This window comes from Tetrapisispora phaffii, chromosome 8, assembly GCF_000236905.1.
Source record: "Tetrapisispora phaffii CBS 4417 chromosome 8, complete genome".
Taxonomy (NCBI): Eukaryota; Fungi; Ascomycota; class Saccharomycetes; order Saccharomycetales; family Saccharomycetaceae; genus Tetrapisispora; species Tetrapisispora phaffii.
Window position 1 is genome coordinate 549671 of NC_016527.1, and position 23404 is coordinate 573074.

The 23404-nt window shown below is 33.7% G+C and overlaps 10 protein-coding genes across 10 annotated transcripts; 5 read left to right on the forward strand and 5 right to left on the reverse strand.

The window, feature by feature from the left end:
* Window positions 1–50: 50 nt before the first annotated feature.
* TPHA0H02320 (6-phosphogluconolactonase) lies at window positions 51–1136 on the forward strand (the record flags this gene model as incomplete). The annotated part of the gene is made up of 1 exon (XM_003686822.1): window positions 51–1136. The coding sequence occupies one exon, from the start codon at window positions 51–53 to the stop codon at window positions 1134–1136; it is 1086 nt and encodes a 361-aa protein (XP_003686870.1).
* A 284-nt stretch (window positions 1137–1420) lies between these two features.
* Window positions 1421–2266, reverse strand: ERS1 (cystinosin-like protein ERS1; the record flags this gene model as incomplete). The annotated part of the gene is made up of 1 exon (XM_003686823.1): window positions 1421–2266. One exon carries the CDS (start codon window positions 2264–2266, stop codon window positions 1421–1423), a length of 846 nt encoding a protein of 281 aa, XP_003686871.1.
* Window positions 2267–2863: 597 nt separating this feature from the next.
* On the reverse strand, window positions 2864–3856 carry ARC35 (Arc35p; the record flags this gene model as incomplete). The annotated part of the gene is made up of 1 exon (XM_003686824.1): window positions 2864–3856. One exon carries the CDS (start codon window positions 3854–3856, stop codon window positions 2864–2866), a length of 993 nt encoding a protein of 330 aa, XP_003686872.1.
* A 622-nt stretch (window positions 3857–4478) lies between these two features.
* On the reverse strand, window positions 4479–6362 carry ZRG17 (Zn(2+) transporter ZRG17; the record flags this gene model as incomplete). The annotated part of the gene is made up of 1 exon (XM_003686825.1): window positions 4479–6362. The coding sequence occupies one exon, from the start codon at window positions 6360–6362 to the stop codon at window positions 4479–4481; it is 1884 nt and encodes a 627-aa protein (XP_003686873.1).
* Window positions 6363–6987: 625 nt separating this feature from the next.
* Window positions 6988–7383, forward strand: TRX3 (Trx3p; the record flags this gene model as incomplete). The annotated part of the gene is made up of 1 exon (XM_003686826.1): window positions 6988–7383. The coding sequence occupies one exon, from the start codon at window positions 6988–6990 to the stop codon at window positions 7381–7383; it is 396 nt and encodes a 131-aa protein (XP_003686874.1).
* Window positions 7384–7492: 109 nt separating this feature from the next.
* Window positions 7493–7957, reverse strand: TPHA0H02370 (uncharacterized protein; the record flags this gene model as incomplete). The annotated part of the gene is made up of 1 exon (XM_003686827.1): window positions 7493–7957. The coding sequence occupies one exon, from the start codon at window positions 7955–7957 to the stop codon at window positions 7493–7495; it is 465 nt and encodes a 154-aa protein (XP_003686875.1).
* Window positions 7958–9302: 1345 nt separating this feature from the next.
* ABP1 (Abp1p) lies at window positions 9303–10889 on the forward strand (the record flags this gene model as incomplete). Its single annotated transcript, XM_003686828.1, has 1 exon — window positions 9303–10889. One exon carries the CDS (start codon window positions 9303–9305, stop codon window positions 10887–10889), a length of 1587 nt encoding a protein of 528 aa, XP_003686876.1.
* A 684-nt stretch (window positions 10890–11573) lies between these two features.
* On the forward strand, window positions 11574–13766 carry TPHA0H02390 (serine/threonine-protein kinase; the record flags this gene model as incomplete). The annotated part of the gene is made up of 1 exon (XM_003686829.1): window positions 11574–13766. The coding sequence occupies one exon, from the start codon at window positions 11574–11576 to the stop codon at window positions 13764–13766; it is 2193 nt and encodes a 730-aa protein (XP_003686877.1).
* A 59-nt stretch (window positions 13767–13825) lies between these two features.
* MSH3 (mismatch repair protein MSH3) lies at window positions 13826–17011 on the reverse strand (the record flags this gene model as incomplete). Its single annotated transcript, XM_003686830.1, has 1 exon — window positions 13826–17011. One exon carries the CDS (start codon window positions 17009–17011, stop codon window positions 13826–13828), a length of 3186 nt encoding a protein of 1061 aa, XP_003686878.1.
* A 575-nt stretch (window positions 17012–17586) lies between these two features.
* TPHA0H02420 (uncharacterized protein) lies at window positions 17587–23352 on the forward strand (the record flags this gene model as incomplete). Its single annotated transcript, XM_003686831.1, has 1 exon — window positions 17587–23352. One exon carries the CDS (start codon window positions 17587–17589, stop codon window positions 23350–23352), a length of 5766 nt encoding a protein of 1921 aa, XP_003686879.1.
* Window positions 23353–23404: the final 52 nt, after the last annotated feature.

A 23404-nucleotide genomic window follows, 5' to 3' on the forward strand; every position in this document is an offset into this window, starting at 1 on the left:
AATAAGGGTATATATGTATAGACAATAGAAAACCATTCATTTTGCCAACAATGACTACTAATGTGCCCAAGGTATATGCCTTCCATGATTTTTCAGATGTTGCTATAGCTGTTGCTGATTACGTTGTTTACGCTCAAAACCATGCATTGACAGTGAAGAATAAAAATGATAGGAAACATTCAAATACAAGTTTAAACAGTATCAATAGTGCTGTTGCGGCAGAGCCTTCTCAAAACACTATCCCATCAACTGCTACTCATCCAGTTCATTTGAAGAAAAATAAAAGCCATACTCTGCTGAATCATGGTGTTCATGATCAAACAGGCAATGCAGCGGCCCCTATGAAGAATTATTCAAATATAAACATAGAGAGAGAGAAAGAAAAGGACAACAGCAGGGACAATAAAGAGAGTCCTTTGAATGTCGTTAAAGAGAAAAGATTTAGAATTGCCTTGTCAGGTGGTTCTTTAATACAAGTGTTGCATGAAGGTCTTTTGAAAAGAGATGATGTTCAATGGGGTAAATGGGATATATATTTTGCTGATGAAAGATTAGTACCATTTGATTCAGAAAATAGTAACTATGGTCTTGCAAAAAGGAAGATTTTCGATTTGATTGATACAAAGAAGTATGGTAAACCAAAAGTTTACCATGTTAATGAAAAATTAATTAAAGATCCTCAAGAATGTGCTGATAATTACGAAAAAATCCTAATCAAAGGTTTTGCAGGAAGAGATTCCGTTAAATTGCCAATGTTCGATTTGTTCTTATTAGGTTGTGCCCCAGATGGCCATATAGCATCTCTTTTCCCAAACTTTCAAGAAACTCTACGTGAAAAATTGGCTTGGGTCGTCCCTGTGGAAGGAGCCCCAAGTGGTCCATCAAATAGAATTTCATTGACAATCCCCGTGATTTGTCATTCTCACAGAGTAGCATTTGTTGTGGAAGGTTCAACAAAAGCCCCTGTATTGAAGACAATTATGGAAAGACCAGAAAAAGGTCTACCAAGTAGTATAGTCAATGAGGGTGCTGCTGGGCGTGTTTCATGGTTTGTAGATAACGATGCTCTTTCTGATGTTTTTGTAACAAAAAAAGCATATAAATTTAGATCTGCTCAAAAAGTAACAGTAGGCTAATAATATTATAATTTATGATGCAAAAATTGCTTGGCGCATTTTATCTTTCGATAGGGAGCTGATATATTCATTTATAAATAACGTAGCTCACCAGTAGACTTCCTTTGTACATGCCCATAAAATTTTAAAATACATTTAAGTACGCTGTTGATTTACATATGCAAATCTATATTATTTAAAATGATAAACATCCTAATGACATGTTAATTACAGGAGTCGCACCACATATATATATGTATAAATATAGATTTATCTATTATATTTCAAAAAAAATCATTATGCTTCTACTGTATCTTAAAATCATCATTTTGTCTGTAATCACTTCCCTCGATATTCTTTGTCGTTTGAATATCTGATTCCTTATACAAATTCCATTGCGTTAAAAATATAAAATCAAATATTAATGTGATAATTCCTAAACCTATTTTCCCAAAATTGGTTACCATTAACTTCACACTAAATCCTTCATCATTATATAATTGTAAACACAATTGCAATAACGATGCAATACCACCAATGGCATCTAAAAATGTGCCACTTATCGAAAATCCTTTCATTGATTTTCTTTCAAAGTTATGTTTAACTTGAGGTAGGTATTTGACTAATGACATTACTAACTTTAATGCGAATAATTTGTTACAATATGACAACGTCCTTACGTTACTCCAGCCATTGTTATCATTATAGTATATGAAATGGCCAGTTGCAAAGGAAAATAAAATAAGTGTTGCCGATAATATCCTGCTGTATAGTAATTTCATCTCTGAAGTCTTTTCAACTCTAAATTTCCATAGTCTTGGAAAATACACTTGGGTGGCTAATACAATATTCAATAGAAAACCATGGAATGTATAGAATAAATCAAATTCGGTTATTTTAGGTCTTGGAATATATTCTGTGTTATTAATATTATCCAATTTGTTCAATTCTTCAGATACTGGTAACCATGAATACAACTGTAAATACATGGAAGCTGTTAAAAGCATATAACCTACTATGTTCAGCATTAAAAAATCAACAGATATAGCGGCAGAAGATTTAAATCTCCAATTGGTGATAATAGGCGTATACATTGATATCGACCATACCAAAACATAAATTGCACCTAATAACTCATCGAGGGACATCATTATTAATACCAAGACCCTTATTAACTATAAATTGTTGTAATTGTTCCTTAGTCAGTGACTTCAATGCTCCTCTAGAATATACTACAATTAATAGTAGATATTACTTCGAGATCATCAATTGTAGGCATACCATTGATAGTAGAGAATTATTAATGGATCACTTACATAAAAAACCAAAATGAACCCATACCAACCTTAAAAATCTCGATATAAATAATTGGATGATCTAAAGGTATTGTATATTTTGAGTTTGTCTAGCCATATCCCATATTAGGACACCGCTTATGGTCCGATTTTAAAACTAAGCGATAACAATTTAAAGAAGCATACACAACTAGAAACATTTACTAGATTTTAAATTCTATTTTATTTTACATATACATGCAATAAGAATATTTGAACACAAATACACATGAGAGTTCATATATATATGTTTCTATTCTTATTTCTAAACTTGCGATTGGTAAATTAACACATATATCTAATTATTTTCTATATAGATTCGTTATCTTCAAAACCATCCAAATTTATACATCAATGCACATGTGTAAAAATTTGCTTATTAACATTAGAAATACACTTTATAGTATGTGATACCTAATAGACCATCTTTCTACCAGTGATTGTTCTTCTGGTTGATTGATTATCGTTTTCTAGGCCATCCTTATCTTCATCTAGCTTAGCTCTATTTAGTACTTTAACAAACGAGTCTACTCTGTATCTCATTCTAGAGTGCATATAAGCTTTAGAACATTTAATATGGTAATGGAAGTAATTCCTGAATAAAGTCAATTGAGAGATTGACATGTGTTGTAATTCCGCAGTTTGGAAATGACGTGGGAAAAGAACAAATGTGATGAATCTTCTGCTGGCATCATTTTGTGGGTTACGACTGCTTGTGAAGGATTGTAGTTCTAAAGGAGGTTCATTCGAGACCAATACTTGTGGAGCAGATTGAATGCTACGATTTCTCTTTCTTGCATCGACAAATTCTTGTAAGAAGACTTTACCCAAAATTTTATCAGTTTCATCTTGGAATATAGTCTCAAAGATAACAGTAACACGATCATTAGAAGCTTTAATAAAGAACTGTTCGTCATCTCTATTCTGAATGTTATATAACTTTTGTGAGTCTATCGATGAACCATCTTCAGGTGCTGGTAGTTTACTTAGTTCGAAGGATTCTTGGAAAGCCAACTGGAATGGGAAACTCAATATAGCAGTCTTCAATAAAGAAGATTCAACAACGGATTCATTAGTTAAAGAGGCCAAGTCAAGTACTAACGTGAAATCGTAACCTGGTTCAGCAGATTGTGATACACTTATACCTGCAAATGGTTGATACTTAGACTGTAAATATGGGAGTAATCCATTGTTAGCGTCTATTTTTTGAATTGATACCCAAGCTTTTGTCTTAATACTCAATAATAAAATTGTTTTATTTCCTTCTTGATTAGAGATATGGAAAATAGTATAATCAAAATCAGAGACAATACGATCTAACGTTAAGGGAGTACCGTTAGAATTAGCCTCAATAGCTTCGCTCAAAGTCTTTTGTATTAACAAATTGTGTGATTTTAGATGTAACATTATTATATTTCAAAAAACAGCGAATAATTCAGTTGTAAGTTTTCCACCTCTTCTCTGCTTTTTTCTCGTAAGATACCTCTGTTACTGACAATTTAACAAGTCAAAATAGCCTTTAATGACAATTAACTAAATTATCAGATCTACGGACACTATATTCTTTACACATCAATTAATAAACACATATATATATTATAATTTAATTGAAGGTTTCATCGACTCTTTATTACGTTGAACTTTTCATTATGTGATGGTTACCCCTATCAAATATTTAGTGATTAAACTCAGAAATGACGGTACCAATGAGACGGAACATCGGTGAGGCATAGTAAAGTACGGTAATAATATCGTATCATGTGATCGTAATCATAAGTGACAATGATCTTGATATTAGACAGATATATAGCTTATTCATTCAATCATAACTGTTTACATATATATACAACGATACCATTTCATTCACTGATCGATAACCTGATACTGCGGAATAGGTTACAAAACGTATTTATTATTTAAGGTTCTTTTTGAACCGATTATGCTATATGAGGGTATTTAGTGGGTTTATGAAAATAGATTGGAAAAGTAAACACATCTTTACTTTATTTGTTGTGGTGATATCTTACTATCATGCGACGATCTCTATATCTATTGTGATCTCTGATGATGGGAGTAATGTTCTTACACATTTCTCTGTTGCTAGACGTAGGTTTAATTCATCCATGTTCGATCCACCTTCCATTGAGATTTTAATTAATACAATGTACAGATCAAAATTAATTTTTGATATTAATAAATTGTTATCATCTACATGGCATCTTGATTTGAATTCTGGTAAATTTTGAATTTTCTCTATTAACGTTGACTTGATGCAACTTGGGTTTGTTTCCTGCTTTTTGGCATTATTAATTTTTCTTGATAGTTTTGGTTTCATGGTCATCGGTAAGTCTGAGTTGGTGTCAGTACTCACTTTAGATGTTGCCTCTGATGGCATTATATCATCATCATCATCAACTAACGTCAATGATAAAGTTGATGTCGAAAATCCTAACATCAGAATTGTTGACGTCCATTGAACAATTGTTAATCCATGTGTTAAAATTAATGAAGCAAGCAGAATTGTAGCTATATAATCGGCAATGCTGGCAAAATTGGTCACTAATAATGGGTAGGTAAACAAATAACACGTATAAGTTAAAGTAACCAATGGGTTTTTCGTTTTCAGTCTCGAATTAGTGTTGGCATAAAAAATCTTATAAAGTGCTAATGCAGAGAAGATGAAATTAATAATCAAAATGATGTACCAAATAATGAAATCATTTTGAGTGATTGGTTTCAAATCGTTCCCATGAGAATGTGGAATTGAAGAAGAAATTTCATCATGACTATGGCTCGACGTCTCTACAAATAAAACAATCACCTCCTCGAGTATATGGAATAATAGATCCAAACCAACAAAACACAGAGAAATTGCAAGTGCAAAACTTAGTAACACATCAATTCTTTTCAAACCAAATGGAAATGTTATGGTTCCCGTAGACCACGATTCAAACTGAGATAAGTTTTCTACTAGTATAATAGCAACTGAACCTATTATATCATAAAGAATGAAATGCGATAATGTAATGAAATTGTTCCAATGCTTTAAATGTCCAAGAACTAAAATTATTGGACAAATAAAAATTTGTGTCACCACTATAATTAATTGTAAAGATGCTTTTGACCATGGGATATTGGAAATAATATCGTTCCAATCTGGAATTGGTAACGATTTTGCAATATTTAAAGGGATTTTCACTTCAGATTCTTGAAAGAAATTCATAGAAACGGAAGAATGCTTGTAACGATGGCCTTTACGAAAAGATGTCCTGGAACCACTAACACCACTGTTACTGGAATTAGACTGGGGTCTCATGGATGATGAACTAAAATTAAATGGAGATGCTGAATCGCCAGGAATTCCTACAATAGATCCTCTTTTTTTCCTGCTTTCTGGTGACATGGAACGTTTTGGAGATTTTGAACGTCTTGGAGATTTTGACCTGTTAGTTGGTGGCGCAAGCTGAATGCTTGGGATGTATTTCAAAGAACCTCTTCTTGATTCTCTCTTCGGTGATCCCGGAAGTGATGGGACTGCAAATGATTTATTGCTATTGGGGTTTAAATTATCTTTACTACTTCTATTGTCATTATTACCAAAAGTAAACGTTGGGTTATATATTAAGCTGGAACTCGAATTGTTGTTTTCCTTAGAAGCATAAAATGAAGAGCCTGGTCTTGATAAATTCGTTGGTGAACCGAATAATGGTTTTGCTAGAGGACTTCGATTACCTTCGGTATTAGTGCTAGCAAATGTTGTATCAGCAAAGCTCTTATCGAACGACACATCATTGTTCAAGTCCACCGGATCCACATCCATGTTTGGCACACTTGGCGAGTCTTCCTCTTGAATAGCCTTCATAACAGGCGTAGAAACAATGGAACGAAACCTTGGATCATTAGAGTTTTCCATTATGCGTAAACCCACAAAATGTTGAATAGTTGCTGTAAATATCCTAATGAACTCGCCAAAATTGACTCACTGCAACATTAAATAATATTAAGTCACTAATCAATGTTATAAAAAGTTGAAAGTGTCTAAATAGCACTGAACATTTTATATTTAATCTCAACTACAATTTAACGTTTCTAAAAACGTAATATTTCAACATTTACTACTATAACAGTTGTGGTTGAAATTTCCATCTTCGCTATTTTACAATTTTAGCGCATGTATAATATAATTCTGACGTATATCACTGAAGCTCAATATACGGCAAATGCATAATAAAGGTTCTGATAATGTATTTAACCATTCGATTTTGTAATTATATTATTTCGAGTTGTCGATTATTAATTTGAGATTTTTCCTTGCCCTTGTAAGAAAGCATTTATTGCCAGATTTAATTGCTGCCTGTTATATTACCTCGAATATCTTAGACACCGAAGATATAAAAAGGGAGAATCAGTGAAACAAAATCCAGTTTTACTAAAGTTATCTATTCATTTTCGATAAATTCATAATTAATACTCCGGTTCATACCAGAAATACCCTTGCAAACTGAGCAGTTACTGTCCATATCGATTATAAATTAAAAATGTTCAGACGCACTGCTTCCACCCATTTGATGAGACCAGCCAACAGAATGTTTGTCAGAATGGGATCCACATACAAAGACATTCACAAGATCACCAGTTTGGCAGAATATGAAAAGCTGATCAGTAGGGATGAAGGAAAACTGTCTGTTATAGATTTCTATGCAACTTGGTGTGGTCCATGTAAAGCAATGGCTCCACATCTCTCTAAATTTGTTAAAGAGTACTCCAAAGTCAATTTCTACAAGATCGATGTCGATGAGAATGTCGATATTGCACAGAAGTGCGCTGTCACAGCCATGCCTACTTTTTTTCTGGTTAAGGATGGGGAAGTTCTTGATAAGGTTGTGGGGGCTGATCCGCACAAACTCGAGGAACAGATTAAGGAGTTGAACTGAGTTGTTCCTGACTTATAAAATGATATTATTATTGATTATCAGCATGTTAGCTAATCGATCCATGAATTTTATATATTCTATTTAAAAAATACATACGTATAGTTACAATTTACAAAATTGGATTAATATTCGGTAAAATGTGTTGCTGCTGCTGCTGCTGCTGCTGAACATTCATTAGTCTATTGTTGGTGTTGTGAATAGTGGGCTGGGCAGCAATAGGTATAGTTGGAGGGGACATATGCATTTGAATAGTTGGTTGCGGTGGTTGGTGCAATATTTGGTGACCGTTTGGTGCTGCTGACCGCAAATTGAGTATCTGGTTATCTCTTTGGTTGATATCTAACTTCAGTCTATTTATTTCCTCTTCGTAACTCTGCTTCATCTTTTTATGAGTCAATTCCAATTCAAAGATTTTGTTTCTTATTGATTGTAATTCTGATATATGTTGATTGATTTGAAACTCGTAGCCCTTTTGGTTTTGCATCGCCATTGAATTAGCATCGTTTGCAATATTGCTATACTCCAAACTGATTGCGGACAACAGTTCGTCCAATTTTGCCATACGATTAGCCATTGTGCTGCTGGTGAAAACACTACAAATAGAGCAATGTATCCGATGAGTATACGATTGATTAGTTGCAAACCAAGATATATATATATATATATATTAGAGCAATGAAAAAAGATTGTTATAACCTGCAGGATAACAAACAAGTATCAGTGCAGTTATACATATGTGTGTGTGAACAGCGAACATAGCCAGTGTAAGCGATACGATGCAATAGAATTTATTTGAAGTTGATGCAAGTGCATTGAATGTAATTTCGAAAACAATAAAAATATTTTACGAAACTGAAAACATCCAGTGAGCGAGTAAACGTCAATTTAAAATTAAATTATATAAAAACGCAGTCTGTAGAACTGGCGACGCGAGAGAGAAGTTGAACCGGTGGATTGCTGGCTGCTTCTTGCAGTGTGGTGAGGCCTTCGAGGGACAGTGACACACATATATGGTATAAAGACGATTAAACGTTAAAAGCGTCGGAACAAGACAGGAAGAACACAGAGAAAACGGGACATGTCGAGTCAATAACATGAATGCAGTGTCGAACTCAGAACCTGAACCAACTAGCTTCCGGAAACGGAGAATCATCCATTACTGTTTGTTTGTTTCAGAGAGAGAGAATACGATCTGTGGTTCTTCCAACCTTGGTGCAGACATATCCCTTTGGATGCTTCTATTGCGACGTTGGAAGGAATGCCACATCGCAGTGGTTATCGTGTCCGTGTTTGTGTTTGTGCTGCGGCTTCTCGCTCACGGGCGGGTGACTTTCTGTTTCGACGCGAGCTTCTCTGGCCGGGATCGCGCGCTGTTTTGGGTGCCAACTCGCACAGCCTGGCGGATTCGCAGTCACGTGGCTGAGCAGTGTGATACCCGGCAACGCGTGCTGTGTGGCACGTGACCAGGTCCTGAAGAGAAACACTGTCACGTGACGGATTATGGCGAGTGCGGGTCACACCCGCACTCGCACCGGCGCCCGCCTGAAATAGGGGTTGCCGGCCACGTCCGTCCATGCGTTGCGGACACGTGTTACCCGGCGTGTGGTGTCATCCGCTCTCTGGCAGAGAGCAGGCATGTTGCGTATTGTTAGGCGCTCACCGCTGGTGCTGTGCTGTGTGTCCAGTTTTCCACTTTTGCATTTTTCACACAGCAATGAAATTATGTGCAGTGTGCGATCCTGTCCCATACTTAATCTCACTATTCGCCCTATTATTTCAATTGCTATGCTGTTACTATAACAGATCCACAGGTACGTTTACAGTTGCATATATCTGCATTGGGTTCTCCTGTACTCTGCTGCTCTCCCATACACGCACACACACACATATCCCCCCAGTACAACACTCAACACGCTACAATGGCTTTGGAACCTATCAATTGCTCCGCTCATGCAAGAGACATCGAGGACGTCTATCAGAAAATCGTCAGAGATTCAGACCCAGACACAACATGGATGATCATCTCGCCAAACGCACAAAAGGAGTACCTACCGGAAACCACAGGCTCTGACTTTTCAGAGTTCTTGGGCTCGTTCGACGAGACTAAAGTCCAGTATGGTTTCGCCAGAATTACGCCACCAGGCTCAGATGTAGGCAAAAATATCTTGATTGGTTGGTGTCCGGATTCCGCAGCAATGAAGTCAAGAGCCTCCTTTGCTGCTAACTTCGGTGTCGTCGCCAACACCGTCCTAAAGAGTTACCACGTTCAAGTCTCCGCTAGAGACTCCGATGATTTGGCAGAAAGGGACATTCTGAAGAGAATTAGTGACGCTGCAGGCGCTCGTTACTCAATCCAATCCTCAGACTCGAATTCTGCTGCTTCTAAACCTCGTTCCTCAGTTGCTTCAAAACCAGCTCCTATCTTCAACAAACCGAAACCAACACCTGTTGTCAACACTCCAAAACCAGCTGTCTCGAAACCTGCTAACAATGATGACGATTGGGACGAACCAGAGGTCGAAGAAAGAGACTTCTCAGCAAATCCATTGAAACCAAACGCTTCCACTTACAAACCAATCGGCAAAGTTGACCTACAAAAAGTCATCGCTGAAGAAAAAGCCAAAGAAGATCCACGTCTTGTCCATAACGGACCTGTAGTTGGAACCAAGCCTCCTATTAATGTTGGTGCTGCATCTACCCAGAGTGACAGTGACCACTTGGTCAAGGGTTTTAAGACAGAAAAGAGTCCTGCTGAGCTTTGGGCTGAAAAGAAGGCTGCTAAATCAGGCTCTACTACTACTCAAAGGGAAGCACCTCAACAGCAACAAAATGCTTCACAAGAAGAAGATACAGAAGAGCATTTAGAAGAGGTCGATGAACTAAAATCGAAATTCGAAAAATTGTCCGCAAATGCTGAACCTCAAGTCATAACACCAAAGCCATTCTCAAAACCGCAACAAGTAGAAGAGATACCTTCCAAGACAAACATCAAGATGACGGGAACTCCATTACCTGGCATGCATAATGAAGAACCAGAAAAAGACGAAGAAGATAACAACGATGATGATTGGAATGACGATGAAGAACAAGAACAAGCTCCACAACCTCTACCACCTAGAAACGTTAGACCAGAGCAAGAGCAAGAGCAAGAACTAGAAGAGCAAGAACCAGAACAAGAAGAAGAAGCTGATGTCCCCCCACCACCTTTACCATCGAGAGAACAAGTACAAGAGCCAGAACCGGAAGCCACTTTACCTTTACCAGCCAGGGAGTCATCTGCTCCACCTCCACCACCACGAAAGGTTGCAACTCAAGAGAAACCTGCGTTGGCTACTGCTGTTGCCGAATACGATTACGATGCTGCCGAAGACAACGAATTAACCTTTGTTGAAGGTACGAAGATCATCAATATCGAATTTGTTGATGATGATTGGTGGTTAGGTGAAAATGGCACAACTGGTGAAAAGGGTCTGTTCCCAGCTAACTATGTTTCTTTAGAAAACTAAGTCATCTCTATGACAGATCTGATTTTTTTGCTCGTCCATAAGTCTTACGGTATATATGTACAGTTTTCTAACACACACAAAGAGAGAAGAGAGAAATATTCTCACCACCAGTATGTATTTATATGTATAACGACATTAATTCTTCAATAAAAAATAAAACAATGTGAGTCATTTAACTGTTAAATATTTGATATACGGTTGTGACATCGTTCCATGTACCCACTTACTCGCTATCAAGAGGATCGCATCGAAATCATTTGACATGATTATATATAGTTTTCAGAAGGGCGGAAAATAATATTCCAAAGTGTTGAAAATTAAAAAATAATTAGAAACGTTACATTTATACCTTTTAAAATGTCATGTACTTAAATGTAAAGTATGCAATACGACCATAACATTTGAAACTAATTACTTATTTAAAAGTGTATTATTTTTTGAAACATATCCTTAGTCGAAGACCCATTTATTTATATTTTGCAAGCCGAAGGAAATATACTAGTTAACTTGTTAATAATTGATATTTATTAGCATAAGTATATTCAGGAAATACTACCTTTACAAATAATATATTACTTTAAACCCATTCAAGCTGATCATATTAACAATTTATTGATAAATAGTTAAAAGTTTGCAACAAACAAGATATTTACCAGGGCTCTTTAATTATATAGAGCACGAAATATGAAGAAGTATGGGAATACAAAAGTGAAGACTGCTTCACAGAATACAGAGGATAAGTCTAGCATATCTTTCTCGAAAATGATAAAACAATCTTGGAAAAAAAAATTGCCAGGTAACAGCAGTGGTGATGTGAATAATAAATATAAATTGCGATATGATGTAGAAACAGGTAGTCGACTGGGTGATGATCCCAAAGTCGAAGCCTTGACAGATAATAATGACTACAACCTTTATTCTACAACTGTATCAATCAATAGTACTAAAGAATCAAAGGATTTGCAGACATTGGTTCCAGCACATACAGTCACGCAGCATAGTCTGCATCAGGGTCCTGAAAGTTTGACTGACTCAATTACATCAGCTCCCATTTCTAATATTTATTATGACTCCAATGAGACACCAGATTATACCACAGATCTTAGTAGAACCGCTACAAAAAGTATGCAGAGTTCGACATTTAATACCTCAGGAAAGGACCAAAGAAAACAGTCAGTAAGTTATGCAACTATGGCCCCTCCAAGGCGTACTCTTTCACATATTAGTTCAAAAAATACCTACTCTCCCATTTCAACCAATCTTGCCCCATCTAGAAATAGTAATATATCTGATCTAAAACAATATGAAGAACTGCAAGCTCAATTACCTAATAGATTATTCAGAGACAGGTCTATATCAGATATTTCGGATGGTGGCGTAGCGTTCCCATGTATTACAATTAACTTTGGCAAAGAATGTCCTGAACCAAAATGCGAAAGAAACTATGACAGTAGTGATAACTATTCGAATGTATCAGAAAAATTCTCAGAAGAGAACAACAGCAAGATTGTAAATAGCGAAGACACTGTGCGTTCTACTAATGCGTTTCATTCCGATATCAATGAAGATTCCAATGACATAATACTAAAACGCAATAATGAAATGGCTCCAATTAGATCAAAAAAATTACAAGCGAAAATATATCATAAAAGATTTTGCGAAATAAAGGTAGGACCAAAATCTTTTGAAAAAGTTAGATTGCTTGGACAAGGTGATATTGGTAAAGTATATCTGGTACGTGAAAAAAAAACAAATAAACTTTTTGCATTGAAAATTCTTAGTAAATCTGAGATGATTAAAAGGAAGAAAGTAAGACGAATTTTGACAGAACAAGAAATTCTAGCTACTAGTGATCATCCATTCATTGTAACATTATATCATACTTTTCAAACAAAGACTTATTTATATATTTGTATGGAATATTGCATGGGAGGAGAATTTTTTAGGGCACTTCAAACAAGAGAAAATAAGTGTATTTCTGAAAATGCGGCTCGATTTTATGCAAGTGAGGTTGTAGCAGCATTAGAATATTTACATTTACTTGGCTTTATATACCGTGATTTAAAACCCGAAAACATTTTATTACATAAGTCGGGTCATATTATGCTGGCTGACTTTGATCTTTCAATACAATCCCAAAGTGATAGCGAACCGGTGATTGATAGTCTAACTAATAATGCATACATTGACACAAAGAAGATATCCGAGGGCTTTAGGACAAATTCATTTGTTGGAACGGAAGAATATATAGCACCTGAAGTTATTAGGGGAAATGGACATACAACTGCTGTTGATTGGTGGACTTTGGGTATATTAGTTTACGAAATGTTATATGGTTATTCTCCATTTAAAGGTAGAAATACAAATGAAACATTTAGTAATATTATAAAAGAGCAGGTCTCATTTCAAGGTCATGATATTTCCAAGACAGGGAAAGATCTGATAAAAAAACTGTTGATCAAAAATGAAATAAAGCGTCTTGGTTCTAAGCAAGGTGCAGCAGATATCAAATCTCATCCCTTTTTCAAGAATACACAATGGTCATTTTTGAGAAATAGAGAGCCTCCACTGATACCAATTCTAACAGATGAAGGTTTTGAATTGAAAAATTCTTTGAAAGCTAAAGAAAAAGTTGACAAGAAAGATGACCAGCCTAAAACTGACTTTGAAACCAAAGCCTTTGACGGTGAAGTCAGTCTTGATGAAGATATTCCCATGAAAGACCCCTTCAGTGATTTTAGTTCAATGACCTTGATTAAAGATAACTATGATACGGCAATCCCGTACAAAAAATGTGACTCTTATGGAGTCATTTTTTATAAAAAGAATAAGAATTTTTTGAGTACAACTGCTCCAAAAGGTTTCTTCAATAGATAAAACCATTTTAGGTAATATAAATTTAACATTGTATAAATGATAATCAAAATTAGTCAAATTTATTTACTATTTTCTTCTTCATTTGTTGTCGAGTCAATTAATGTAATTAAAGAGGAAACTTTTTCAGCATTATCAAGTGAAGATGATAAAATATTCTTCATTGTATATATAACATTTAACTTTGGTTCAATTTCTTCTTCATCACGCATGGTTTCAGATGCAGAATGAGCCTCATTTATTATACGTGCATCAATTTGTGCTAATTTTGCGACATTTAAACCATATGAATTATCTGTCAATCCCTTCTTTAATTTATATAGGAAAACAACTGTAGTCCATGATTCTCCTTCTAATTTTCTTTCGACAAAATCCATATAGTAATTTTGAATTACTTTTGATGATAAATTTTTTGTGAGATTTGAATAATGAGTAGTAAATAGAACTACTGGGCACGATGGTAGTGTTACGAAATAGTTTATTAAAGACCACGAAATAGCTTGGCCATCTTTCGTTGAGGTTCCTCTGCCGACTTCATCAAGTAATAATAAAGAATTTTCAGTAGAGTTTTTTATGATGTGTAATATTTCTTGTAATTCTACTTTAAATGTCGACTGACCTTGTAACAAGTTATCATACGCTCCAATTCTTGTTAGAACATTATCAAAAATACTAATTTCTAGCACGTCAGCGGGGACAAAAGATCCAATTTGACTTAATATTATCAACAGAGCTACTTGCCTAATATATGATGACTTCCCACCCATGTTTGGACCTGTAATAATTAAAAAACTACCTTCTTTCTGTGATATCGTTACATTATTCGGAACATAATTCAAATTTAATGACTCGATTATGGGGTTTCTTGAATTTGATGCTTGAATATACTGTGGTACGTCTGTAAATTTTGGTCTAACATAATTGGTGTAATTTGAAGTGGCTGATAAAGAAAGAAGCGCATCATATACTCCAAAATTACTAATTATTTGATGGAGCTTTGTATATTCCTTATTTATACATTTGACAAATGACAAGTATTCAGAGTTAGCTTCATTGTATAATAATTCGTTTTGGAATTGAAGCTTTTCACACAGTAATTTAGTTTTAGGCGTTTGGTATCTGCTAATCATTTTTGTTCTATTAACTACAACCCAATCAGCTGGTATACCTTTTACTTGAGTATTTCTTACTTCAATTAGGTATTCTGTTTCATCTTTGAATGATAAATGTGGTCTCTTCAAAATATTTTTTATATTTTGTAGTTCTTCTTGTAGTTCATTCTTGATCGAGCCTATTTCCCTTTGAATACTCGTCATATTCTCCGAATTACAATAGTTATTAAGGTTAAAAAACTCACACACTTGTATTTTAGGATCTTTATCTAGTACTGCTGAAATATTGATCATAGCTAATAATTCAGGTATTCTTGAAGTTAGTAAATTTTCATTTATAGTTTTAAATAAATTAAAAAGAAATGGTGACTTTTTGTTAATCAAACCATTTTCATTAATTACTTCACTACTCAAAAATTCGTTATGAACCTGAAAATGATCATAAAATTGTTTCATCTGCTTGAGGAAGTAATATACTTCTTTTCTTGATGTAATACCATATGATATACGGTTGATGGTCTTCAATATGTCTGGTGTATTTTTCAGCAGATTATTTAAAGAATCAAAAAAAATATTTTCTATTTCAGTAACTAATGCTTCAATTGAATTTAACCTTTCTTCAATTAATACCTGGTTTGTTAAGGGATGTAGAACCCAATCTCTTAATTGTCTGGATCCGAATGCAGTTCTTGTATGATCTAATAACCAAAACAAAGATCCTTTACCACAGTCATTAGAGAATATATCTAAACTTTGAATTGTGTTTTTATCTAATGTAAATGAGGAGTTGGTCAGAAAATGCTTGTAGTTAGTTGGAAGCTTTAGGATATTCTGATTATTATATTCCGTTAAATAAAAATAAAGGTGATAAAGTAACGAGCGAAACACATCTTTCATGTCATTTCCTTTGACTATTTCATCTAATTCTTTCGTAGGAACAATATCATTAGGTATATCTTTAGACTGTTTTATTATGGAACATTCCTTACCTTTCAACTTTTTAGAAATTAATTCAGGAAATTCTTCTGTAGTTAGAACTTCAACAGGGTTTAAATGCAGTAAACGTGTTTCGAACTTTTCGAGTCTATTAATTGGCTCAGTAAAGGAATCGTACACAACTTCTCCACTGTTTAGATTTACTGAGATCAGAAAAAACTCAAATAGATCATTATTTTTTAAGTTTAGTTCATTTATAACGAGATTTAATTTCAAAATCCATATTGAATTATTATGGCCAAGAACAAACTTTTCTCTCAGGTTTGTAAATGTAGAGTTAACACCAAACGTGGCTTTTGTAAACACACCAGTGATCTGTCTTTCAAAAACTGAGGAAGATTTGGAAGAGGGGAGAACTTTTTTAATAGCGCTTGTTTCTGTTTGTTCTACTATCGCTACTTTGAGATTATGGTGCACCAAGTTTTCCAAGTGAACTTTCAGTCTTATATCAGGAAATGAACAGTATGCGAATTGTTTGTAATTTTTATCCTGTGGGTTGGATCCGTCTATACTAAGTTTTCCAGGAATAAGCATAATGTGTAACAGTTGGCTGACGATGATAGCATCTTCAGCAAAACATTTGTATTTATAACCGACACGAACTATTAAAACTTTATCCATATTTTTGATTTTTATATCTTTTATTTGTTTATCTAATGGTGTCAATTGATCGGTATTAGTTTTTTTACTCTTTTTGGTATTATAACTACCTTCAGCTGCTTCAGTGGAAGGTTCATCAATTTCATCAATATGTTCATTCGTAACCCTTTTTCTCTTTGACATAATATTATTAAGCGTCTTTAAAAAGGTAGAAGAACGTTGACCATTAGAAATATTTTCTACTTTATCTGTTTCCTTGATAATTTCATCTTCTTCTGTTATGAGATCATCAGTGGGATTAGAAAGTTCTGTATCATTTAGTGACGTAACATGTATCGAACTATTTCTTGTTTCGGTGTCTTCTGAGCTCCCTGATCGTAGTAAATCTGACGATACTCTGTCATCTTTAACTTCATTTGAAATATCAATTAGTATAGGTTCTGGCATCGCACTATTTGCACTAACAGACAATTCTATTGCATCATTTTTTGATTTCTTAACAGATTTAAAAAATCTACTTATAATAGGCTGTTTTGACATGAGCGTCACAGATATTATAAATTTAAGAAGTTTCTCAACCAATTTGCTCAATCAATGTTCACTATCAAATTTTGTTGACTTCTAATATAATGATATCTATAGTTACTAAAACAATAAGAACTATTGTAAAGAGTTATTACTTAAAGCACTAATTAATTAATTTGGCAATGAGATTATTGTAAGTAAGAATACTTAAATCACTTGTTACGGTAAAGGTTATCCATAAATTTTTAAAATTTCTTTATATTATGGAATTCCCACAATTAATAAAAATTTAACATAAATAACAAACGAAATACAATAATATTAAGAAGATATCAAATAAATAATATTCACTTATCTAGTGTGACAGTAAACATATTAATGTTCCAATAATTCTACTGGTTGAATCCAAATAGAGCAAAATAAGCACATATTTCCTGTATATAAATAGAACCACTTTTTTAAGAGGTTTCATTAAGGATATTCAAGAATACAAGGATCGTACCCACAATAATAATAAGAAAGTCAAATTCACGATATATTATATCTTGTTATTCAATTAATTAGAAAGGAAACCTAAAACTACATTTGATATGAATAATTTTAAAAATTTTCAAAGTTTTATCACGGAAACAAATCTCGAGACATTGGTCTCCAATCTATCTGATCTATTATACTCGTTAGATGGCGAGAGTTTGAATGATATGATTGCATTAATATTATCAGAAATCTTAGCCCCAGGTTCCCAAAATGGCCTTCAATCTAATCTGAATAATAGTTGGTTAACTCCATTAAACAAAATTGGTGATGCTACTAAAATTGGTGAATGTGTTTCACAGGCTATCGTTGACACTGCCAATAATAAAATCAATTGGAATCGTGTCTTTAATCTGATGTCAACGAAGTATTTTTTAAACAATAAAAAGGTAAAACTATCAAACGCTTCATTAAGTTCTGTTTTTTCAATCTTACGTTCAGGTGCATTAATTGATGAATTTTTGGAATGTGACTGGGACTTAAATTGTAAATTAGACATAGCTTATTTGTTGCATAAATGGTCTATATCCGAAGGATGTTTTAACTTATTAGGACTAGAAGATATGAAACCAGTAATTACTACCACTAACGATCTTCCAAATGATCTAGACTTAAATCAAAAAATGTCATTATTGTATTTCAAGTCAATTGCTTCTTTAAACTTAGAAATATTTTTGTTACGAGATGAAATGGCAGAGAATGAACAATTACCATTATATCAAGATTTTTTCTTCCAAGATTATAATAACGTACCAGAATTTTTAGCACTTGCATTGATTTTAGATTATAAAAAATTTGTTCTATTAACTGAAAATAAGGCTACCATTGATGAGCTCTTGGTTACCTTAGCTTTACAAGTTTATGAAAAGAATCAAGTTTTTATGAAATCACTTATTAAGAAGCTTAATACTATAGATAATAACAGTGAAAAACTTGTAGAAATTACATCTTCTATTGCTAATAATGATAAATTATTAATTTCAAATTTTATCAACATATTAAACGAAGAAAACAAACTAAATTTTATAATCAATAAAATGGAGGTAGGAGAGTCCATTAAAATACTATCCGCCGCAACACAAGTAGGTTGGAAAGGATTTGATGAATATATTGATAAAAATTTGAATATCAATTCAGTTGCTGGTGTATTGGATTATTTGGAAAAAATATGTTCTATGAATGATAACAATACACTGGATAGAAAGTCTAGGGTTTTCGACATTTCTTCGTTACATAAAATCATTACTAAATTAATGAACTTGCCTATGAATCCTCAAGAACGCCAAATGTTTGAAAAAATCCAATTATCCATTATTATTGTATTCCCTAGAATAATCAATTTTGGTTACGGTAATGATGACGCCATTTTGAAAAATGGGGATTTGGTTCCAATTCCAGCAGAAGTTGAAACAGAAATGCAAAGCTATCTTCAGCAGATGTATAGTAATGAACTAAGTATCAAAGATATCATCGATCTTTTGAGGAAATTAAGAGATAGTGACAATTCTAGGGACCAAGATTTGTTTACTTGTATGACGCATGCAGTTTTAGCTGAATCGACATTTTTCAAAGATTATCCTTTGGATGCATTAGCTACTACATCAGTCCTATTTGGATCAATTATATTATTTCAATTATTAAGAGGATTTGTATTAGATGTTGCATTCAAGGTTATTTTGAACTTCGCAAAAGAAGGACCAGAATCAAAAATGTTTAAATTTGCAATTCAAGCTATATATGCATTTAAAATGCGTTTGGTTGATTATCCACAATATTGTAAAGATTTAATCACCCAAATTCCAGGATTGCAAACACAACCTCAGGTTTATCAAGCAGTTGCAGAAGCAGCTGCGTTACTAGATCAACGTGCTGCTACTACCGGACCGAATCAAAAACATCAAGTTGAATATATCCCTATCAAGTATTTTTTTGTTGAAGAATTAGTCACTGGTATACCACAAGAGAATCCTTCAAAAGATACCATTGAAAAAATCTTATTTTTAGTTAACAACATGACCGAAGAAAATTTTGATTCTAAAATTGATAATATTAAATCTTTGTTACAACCTGCATATTCTTCCTGGTTTTCACATTACCTAGTCACTCAAAGAGCTATAACAGAACCTAATTATCATTCGTTATACAGCAAAATCATTACGTTTATTGATTCAGATGTACTATATGAATATATGTTAAATACGACATTGAAACAATTACTGCTGTTAATATCAACTAAGGAAGTCAGTTCAATTGATAAGAACGCTTTGAAAAGTTTATCATCATGGTTGGGTAGAATTACTTTAGGTGTCGACAAACCAATAAGACATAAGAATATTGCTATTCGTGAGCTTCTTTTAGATGCACATAAAAATAATAGATTGGAAATTATTGTTCCATTTGTTTGTAAAATCATTGCTAATGTAATTGATTCAAAAATATTTGCACCACCTAATGCTTGGACTATGGGTATTCTGATGCTATTGGCGGAGTTGAATAAGAAAGCAAATTGGAAATTAAGTTTAACGTTCGAAGTGGAAGTCTTATTCAAATTACTCTCCATATCTTTAGCGGAAATAGAAGAATCACATTACTTGGAAAATATTGATATTGTAGAAGAATTAGCAGGTAGTTTGAATAATGTTTCAGTCGAACAAAGGCATATTGAACAACAAAGGCAAATGGCAACAATACAACAATATCAACATCATAATGTATCTATTCAAAATAGGCAATCCAGTATCCCGCATAACAATCTTCAAGGTGAACAACAAAGCCAATCTGAGGTTGGTACTTCAAATGATGAGTTATTTTCCAATCTTGTCGGTTCAACTCTCTTCGTCACACATCCTGATTTAAGACGTGTATTTAGAATGGCTATTGCAAAATCCGTTCGTGAGATTCTTCCACCAGCAATTGAAAAATCAGCAAGTATTGCAGTGGTAACAACAACAAGAATAGTTTCGAAAGATTTTGCAACAGAAGTCGACGATTCAAAATTTAAGGCTGCAGCCATTACTATGGTCAGACAGTTGGCGCAGAGTTTAGCCCGCACCACCTCAATTGAATTATTGAAAGATGATATCCGCACTACAACTCAATCATTGGCTCCAAATTTGACATCGTTAATTGCACAACCAATGGAAGAGTTGCAAAAAGCTATCGATGAAAATGTTGGAATTGCCCTAGTAATCATTGAAAATGCTGCTATGGATAGAGCTATGCAAGAAATCGGAGAACATTTGATGCAAGAAATTGCCATACGTCATTATCATAAAGACAGAAGATCTGACCAACCATTTTTAAGTCCAAATGCTAATCCATATGCATTAGGATTACCTGAGCCTTTAGGTTTAAAAACCGCTGGTGTAACTCCTCAACAATTCAGAATTTACGAAAACTTCGGTAAATTCAAGATAAACAACGACAATGTATCGATTCCACCAGGCGCACCAGTTGGGATCAATAACCAACAAAGAAATATGCCACAACAAAATTTGAATATAAATCAGCAGCAGCAGCAGCAACCACAAATATTTCAAAATTATGCTGCAGGAATGCAACCTCAAGTTAATGGGCAAATTCCTGGTGATATCGAACAGGTTCATCGTGTGCTAGTTCAATTGATGGATAGCTTGGTTATTCAAATCAAAGAAAATTCCAATAAGAGTGGTTTAAAGGATTTAGAAGAACAAAATCCGATTAAACAAATTATTCTTCAAATATTATCGTTTATTGACAATAGTTTACAAAGGGATCAATTAGCATTGAAAGTGGCACAGGCTGTAGTAAACAGTTTATTTGCTACTAGTGACAGTCCGCTGTGTAGAGAAGTATTATCTATATTTTTGGAACAATTATGTTCTCTATCTGCACTTGCCAAAAAAGATGTAATCTGGTGGTTGATATATGCCCCTGACAGCAGAAAATTTAACACTTTGGTTATTAATTCATTACTACATGTAAACTTGATCATAGGTAGTGATGTGGATACAATGCTATCTGTTGCAATAAATAACAAGATTGAAAATGCAGTAATGTTTACAATTAAATTGTTGCAGGAAAATATCCTTTCAGATGTATCAATCATGATGAGAATGGACTTTGTAAAGACAGTTAAGGCCTTATCGCTGATTAACGACGAAAATGTTAGATCATTTTTAGATGAATATAAGTCAAGAAGAATTATACCAATAGGTCCAGAAGTTAAAATTTCGGAAACTGAAAAATATCATGCCATATTCACTGAATGGGTTAAGCTACTTGAAGAAGTCGAACCAAATGATGAAATTACTGTTGTATTTATTACACAGTTATTGAAAAAAGGAGTATTATCAAACACCGCAGATTTAACGAAGATGATGAAAGCGTCTTTAGAATTATCTATTTCGATTTTTAAAGAAAGTGACCCAACTGGTGAAGTGTTTGTTTCTATCGACGCATTAACAAAATTGATAATTTGTTTAATAACGTATCAGGTCTTCGAAACTATTTCCATATCTGAATTTATTCATATTATTTTTAGTGTTATCATCTTAGTTTTCACTAAAGATCATGAACAAACAGGTTCTACATTCAACGAAAGGCCGTATTTTAGACTATTCTCCAATATGTTATCTGAATGGTCCAAACTTCGTGGTCATAATTTTGTCAACATCAACGATGCAAAAATTAGAAATGAATTTATAAAATTCGATTCTGAATTTTATGAAATATTTTCTACTTATTTACTAGCCCTGCAACCATTGGCCTACCCAGGATTTTCATTTGCTTTTATCACCTTACTATCTCATAGAATGTTTTTACCTGTTATGTTACGTTTACCAGAGAATAAAGGTTGGGAGAATCTAACACTATTAATAATTGCCTTATTTAAATTTTTGGATCAATATACTGAAAAAGAAGGTATTTCAAATGCCATTTCTGTCGTTTATAAGGGTACATTGCGTGTTATGCTGGGAATATCAAATGATCAACCAGAATATTTAATTGAGAATCATTATGAATTATTATCTCATTTAACAGCATCTTATGTTCAATTGAAGAATGTTATACTTTCTGCTGTACCAAAGAAGATGTTTATTCCGAATCCATATAACCCACAGCTAGAGATGAAAGATATTGAAGATTGCCAAAAAAACCCATCGGTATTCTACGACCCAGTTCTTGATCTTCACGTTTTCAAGAAGCCTGTTGATAATTACTTGCGTATTCCTTCTAATTCATTGTTCAAAACTATATTAAATGCTGTGCATAAAAAGGAATATGTTATGAAAAATGGTGTTGGTTACGATTATGTTGCAGTTGATACTAAATTAGTACGCGCCATTGTGTTACATATTGGTGTCGAAGTTGGCATTGACAATGAAAAGACATCATCTAATGTCATTTTTAACACAAAATCCTCATATTACACTTTGTTATTTGATTTAATTAATGAAGGTTCCGTTGAATTAAAATCCCAATTGACAGAAGCAATCGTTGAACAATTAAGATATCCGAATATACACACTTATTGGTTCAGTTACGTTTTGAAACAATTTTTTTATTCTCAAGATTGGGGTGAAAAGACTTCTGAGATTCAAGAAATTATTTTACGTAATCTGTTAGAAAGAATTATAGTCAATAAACCTCATCCATGGGGTGTTACTGTATTGTTCACGGAATTGTTACATAATAAAGATACAAAATTAATTGACTTAAACTGTGTTAAATCTGTTCCAGAAATTGAAAAGATCATCAAAATTCTCTCTCAAACATCCGGGAATATGAAGGTTGATGCTGTTGAAAACACAATTCAAGCTCCACCTATTCCAATTTTGTAAAATTAAAATAAAGCTTTAATTTGTTTATACTTATAATGCATAGATATATTAT